This window comes from Chrysemys picta, unplaced genomic scaffold (genome assembly GCF_011386835.1).
Source record: "Chrysemys picta bellii isolate R12L10 unplaced genomic scaffold, ASM1138683v2 scaf2550, whole genome shotgun sequence".
NCBI classification, from domain to species: domain Eukaryota; kingdom Metazoa; phylum Chordata; order Testudines; family Emydidae; genus Chrysemys; species Chrysemys picta.
Genome location: NW_027055253.1, coordinates 2,160 through 8,030, shown reverse-complemented (window position 1 = coordinate 8,030; position 5,871 = coordinate 2,160). Strand labels below are relative to the sequence as shown.

At 54.7% G+C, this 5,871-nt stretch overlaps 1 protein-coding gene across 1 annotated transcript; it reads left to right on the top strand.

Moving 5' to 3' along the window:
* Positions 1-748: 748 nt before the first annotated feature.
* LOC135980292 (fibrinogen-like protein 1-like protein) lies at positions 749-4,556 on the top strand. Its single transcript, XM_065580327.1, has 2 exons — positions 749-1,041; positions 2,426-4,556. The coding sequence occupies exon 2, from the start codon at positions 2,524-2,526 to the stop codon at positions 3,103-3,105; it is 582 nt and encodes a 193-aa protein (XP_065436399.1). The 5' UTR covers positions 749-1,041; positions 2,426-2,523; the 3' UTR covers positions 3,106-4,556.
* Positions 4,557-5,871: the final 1,315 nt, after the last annotated feature.

Here is a 5,871-nt window from a genome sequence, read left to right as displayed (position 1 = left end):
GGGCGGGGGAGGGGTGTCTATGTTAATCCCGGCTGAAATAAATGGCCATGCCCTTGCTAGGGCAGCGCTTACAGCGCACCCCTCAGGGACCCGGCTCCATTTTGAACTCTTTTTGGCCAGGACTGTGGCCCCTGGCGACTCTGCCCACTTTAAGCCTGGCCTGAGCTGGGCCCACAGAACAGCTGCAGTGTCAGCAGCGTGTCCCCCTCTGGGCTGCTGGGCTGCAGTGCAGGGGGCAGCATGCCTGGCGTGGGGCACACAGCAGCTCTGTGCCCTGGGCCCCTCTCACCGGGCGCTCATCTGAGGGGGGTAGAGCCCTGCCGGAGGCTGCCCAGCTGCTGTCTCTGTGTGGGTGAGCGGGCACTGCCCTCCGGCTGGTGGTAGTGACTGTGGACGGGGGAGCTGGGACAGAGGGGGTTGCTCCGAGCAGCACTCCCCTTGCAGCGGTGCAGCGGGGGAGAGAGGCGGCAGCTCCTTCCCCACCACAGGGAGCGCTCCAGCTGGCCCTGACCCGCCCGGGACCCGGGAGCCAGGCCATCGGAGCCGCAATCTTTGAATGGTTTTTACCCTGCAGCTGGGTCCCAGCTGTGTGCTAATCGGGCCGGCTGCAGAGACGGAGACAGTGGCTGGGCCAGGGGAGAGGTGAATGGTGGGCTTCACCCCGTCTCCAGAGACTTGGCCCCCCCCCCCCATGCTGAGCCCCTTTGAACAGCCAGCCATGTCCTGCGGTGCCTACCTGGGAGCTGAGCTCTTCTGAAAATCTGGCCCAGTAGTTGAGCCCTCTGAAAACTCTGGCCTTAGCGTCTAAGGGTAACATTTTCAAGAGTGGCTAAGTCACTTAAGTGCCTAAATCCCAGTGACTTCTAGTGGGATTTAGGCACTTGTGAAACTCTCTCCTGGTCTCATGTCCAGTGGTTTCTGTCCCCTGCAGGGTTCCAGTCCAGCTCTCTCCTGCTTCTGTCTGCGCTGTCCATGATGGCACTCCTTTGCGTAGCCCCCGTGCAGGGCAACGGGGCCTGGCCCACAAGAAGGTCGAGAGGGGTGAGTAGAGAACCCGTCGGAGAGCTACTATCATCTGCCATATCCGAGATCAGGGCATCGTGGGCCTGATTCTGCTCCTCTCCCCCATGCCGGGGTCACCCCTAGATCCACTTATCCACTGAATGCACCTTCCAGCCCCCCCGCCAGCGCTGGGCCCAAAGAAACGCTGAGTTCTCCGAAGGGATCGCAAGGCCGGCCTGCGCTAGTGAGCCCACTACTCCCATTCGCAGGCCTCCAGCGCCTGGGAATGAGCCAGCCGGGGTGGGGGAGGTGCTGCTCGACTGGCTGTTTGCTTTACACAGCTTCGTTATCCCTTTCTCCAGTAACGGCTGCCAAGCTTCCGGCAGTGACTGAAGAGCGCTGGTGCCAACCGCAGGGCAGCGTGTGGGAACCAGGCACCCCCCCAAATTGGCTGGGAGTTCTACCCTTCCATCTCACCAACTCCTATATAGGGCTAGCCCCGGCTAACAGCTGGGGATCTCTCGCTCATGCCTAGAAGCCTTGCCCCCAGAGTCCAGGCAGCAGGGAGAGCCAGTTCCTCCTTGTCAGGGGTTTTCATTCCCTTCTCCCCACACCTCCAGCGGCTCTGGGAGCTGCTCAGGGGCTTGCCCAGGCAGGCCAGGGGCCGAACCAGCTCCAGAGGTGGCCCTGAGCCCCTGGCCCCGCAGAGCTCAGCAGCTCCTCCCCCTCGGCTCAGCTATGGGGGTGGGGCACACAGGGGGATTGTCTGGGGGGTAGGGGAGCTGGGGGGCTCAGGCTCGAGAGAGGACCCTGGGGAGGGGAGGGGCAGTATAACCACAGTGCTCTCATTCTACCAGGATAGTTCGGAACAATTTCCGCCCCAAAGACAAGCCCCTCGATAGGATGTCTGGAATTTTCAAAGGCACCACAGGGAGTTGGGTGCCTAAATCCCACTGAATTCCAATCACAGTCGGGTGTCAAACTCCCTTAGGCTCTTTGAAAACTCCCATTTAAATTGTCACTGATGGGTTTCATAATTGACATTCGCTGAGATGGATCTGGCAGCGTCTCCCCCACCCTCCCCAAACGATTTCTTCAGCAGTACGGACTCAGGAAGGATACAGAGCCTTGGTTTACACTTGATTCATCTCTTCAAGGTTTCTTCAAAACCAGCAGAGCAAGAAACTATTCTTATTTTATTTTATTGGTAAAATGAAAGTGTAAGATCTGGAGCCGGATTCTGTGGCCAGGAATGGCCGGGGCGGATTCTGTGGCTGTAGTATTGTGAAATACACAGGACCTGCCTCTAAAAACCCAGCCTCTAGTTACCCCAGGCTGATTTGATTGAGCTAGCTAGCGCGCGCTCTCTCTCTCTCCCTCCCCTCCCCCCCGCCCCCTTAACCTGATGTTCGTGGCATTTCAGGGTTCCCCAAAGACTGCAGCAACATCCCCAGGGACAGCCCCAGCGGGCTCCATGTCATCCAGCCGGCAGGCTCTCCCCCTCGAGTGGTGTGGTGTGACATGGACACCGAAGGCAAAGGCTGGACCGTTGTCCAGAGAAATTCTTACAACACAGAGATCACCTGGAAGGAGTCCTGGATCACCTACAAGTACGGCTTTGGGAACGTGCAGCAGGATTACTGGCTGGGCAACGAGTACCTGTCCCTGCTCACGCGGCAGACCATCTACAAGGTCCGCTTTGTGGTGGAGGACAAATCCAACAACACCCGCTACGCAGAGTACGACATCTTCAGTGTCGAGGATGAGCCCAGCGGGTACCCGCTGAGGCTGGGCAGGTACTCTGGGGACGGCGAGGACTATCTCACCACCTACCACTCCGGCCTGGGGGGCATACACGACAACATGAAGTTCAGCACAAGTGACAAGGATCAGGACCAGGCCAGTGGGAATTGCGCAAGTAGCTATGGAGGCTGGTGGTATGACAAGTGTCAGAACGTCCTGCTCAATGGGAAAGGCTACATCTACTGGGCAGGGTTCTGTAAGAGTGGGGAGTGCAAGTCTTCCCTCATCCTGGTTAAGCCAACAGACATGTGCTGGGTCCGGCAGGAGGAGCCCATCCTCCTTGGGAGCCAGCGCCGCTGAGAAGGGGAGACAATATTAGATCAGACACGGCGCGCCATCCCCCACATAACCAGTGCAGTCCCTGCAATGCCTCCACTCTGCTCACTCCCTTCCTGTTGGCTTCTGCACAGTAAATCCCCTGGAATAAACGCTGAGAGCTGACCCCGCCGGTGCGTTCGAATGACACGAAGCGTGTGATTGGTGTGTATAACTGGACCCCCACTTCCACTCTGCCTCGCTGGAAGCCATGTCACTCACTACGACTTTAGACCCATATTAACCTCTGCTTCTCCCAGCCCTGCCACTGCCCCTCGGCATTAGTGATCAATGAATCATGACACTGGATTTCTAGCAACTGTCATTGAGCATTTAAATGGGGGATGACTCAAAGCCAGGACTTTACATCTGAATCCTGCATGTATTAGCAGTGGTGAGTTTGGGTTGAAAAACCTGCCCTCTGTGTTTTTAATAAATATGGTTATTACATGAGAAAACATTGCAACAGTAATTAGTTGCTGATGAACCACTGAGATTAGATAGACGTGCAACGAAACCACACAATAAAGATATTGGTGTCCCTCTTCAACCCAAGGGGCTAGTCAAAGTTTGGGGCCCTGGGGATGTTCCAGTGGGGAGCAGAAATTGGCAGTGGAGTCTGGTAATTTTTTGATGTCTTGTTTATTGACAAGGAACATACAGAGTCCTGCTTCTCCAAACACAGCAGGAACCAACAGCAGGGATTAGCCTCCCTGCTCTCAGCTCCAAGCCTCTTTAGCCAGCACCTGGCCCAAAAGCTCTCTATGCTCCTCCCACGATCACACCATGCTCACAGGCTCTGCTCGGCTTTCCTGCTCTGCCTCCGTGTCCTGGCTGCACTGCCCGGCTTGTCTCTGTCACACACGCACCAGCTCAGAACGATACTCGGTGGCATCCTCTGCCCACCTGGGGCTAGTTTCTGGGCACAGCTCTCCTGTGTACAGTACTATAAAATCCCTCCTGGCCAGAGACTCCAAAATCCTTTTACCTGTAAAGGGTTAAGAAGCTCGGATAACCTGGCTGACACCTGACCCAAAGGACCAATAAGGGGACAAGATACTTTCAAATCTTGGTGGGGGGAAGGCTTTTGTTTGTGCTCTTTGTTTGGGAAGTCATTCGCTCTTGGGACTGAGAGGGACCAGACATCAATCCAGGTTCTCCACATCTTTCTGAACAAGTCTCTCAGATTTCAAACTTGTAAGTAAACAGCCAGGCAAGGCGTGTTAGTTTTTACTTTGTTTTCTCAACATGTAAATGTACCTTTTACTAGAGTGTTTACCTCTGTTTGCTGTACTTTGAATCCGATTTCTAACGCAGCGTTTTGCTCTGGCCTATTGCTCTTTAAGTTTGATTACCCTGTGAAGTTATTTTCCATCCTGATTTTACAGAGATGTTTTTTACCTTTTTTCTTTAATTAAAAGCCTTCTTTTTAAGAACCTGATTGATTTCTCCTTGTTTTAAGATCCAAGAGGTTTGGAACTTGATCCACCAGGAGTTGGTGGGAGGAAGGAGGGGGATGGTTAATTCTCCTTGTTTTTAGATCCAAGGGGGTTGGATCTGTATTCACCAGGGAATTGGTGAAAGGTTTCTCAAGGCTTCCCAGGGAAGGGAATCCACTTGGGAATGGTGGCAGTGGACCAGATCTAAGCTGGTAGTTAAGCTTAGCAGTTTTCATGCAGGCCCCCACATTTGTACCCTAAAGTTCAGAGTGGGGAAGCAGCCTTGACAAGAGTCTAGTGACTCTCTCACCCTGGGCTCTCCCCAGTATAGACTCTTGTTCACACTAGTCAAATGATGTTCAAATGCTGAGAAGGAGCAGGGAAGAGGCACAGAAATGACTTGTGGCCTGGCCAGCACACCTTCGTGCAGGCAACCCGAGGGGCTGCAGCTAGTCAGCTTGACGAAGCAGTTCCGAGGTCTGTCATTAAGGTCTATAGTCACCCAGCAGGAGGAGGTAGCTGCATTTCAGGTTTTTGCTCTAGCAGACAAAGGTGTAAGGAGAGCTGGCAAAGCTGATGTTAGAAACATTGACACTGGAAATCCATGTAAGTGTAGAAGAGTGACGGAACCAATCGTGCGGGGACGTGGGAATTCACTCTCACCTGGCCTCTGGGGATGGAGGCAGCACGTGGCTGGCACTTCTCGCTCCTGCCGAACGAGGGGCAGGTGCTGCTACCGACTGCTCCCCCTAACCCCCGCCCTGCTGCGCTCTGGGGATGCTGCCCTGCTGTGGAGCTCTCAGAAGTCTTGAACTGGAATTTGTTTGGAGAGAAACTGCTAAGGAGCCTTATCAGCCCCGAGCAGAGAGTACCTGGGAGCCTGCCTGGGTCGGGCGGGTCTGGTACAGCCTCCCCCCAGATAAGGCTCTTCCCTGGACTTGCCACCCATTGGAATCTGGAACGATTCCCTCCGAGGTAACACCCGGGGCAGCCAGGGCAGGGCAGGGTACGGCCTGCTCCCCGGGAGCATTAGGGCTTTCAGGAGTCAGAGGTGTCAGCGGAGCAGGTTGTACGTTAAAGCAGCGAAGGCAGTTGGGGGGCAGAGGAATTGGGTGCTTTGCCATTGCACTTGATCAGCTCAATTTGAAAATTCTTTCAAAGGAAATCCAGATGTATACATCTGACTGGGGTACATGTACACACATACACACGCACACTCACATGTGCACACACTCATGTGCACATACACGTACACACATGTACACATACATATATATACAGACGTGCACATACACGCACACACGTGTGTCCC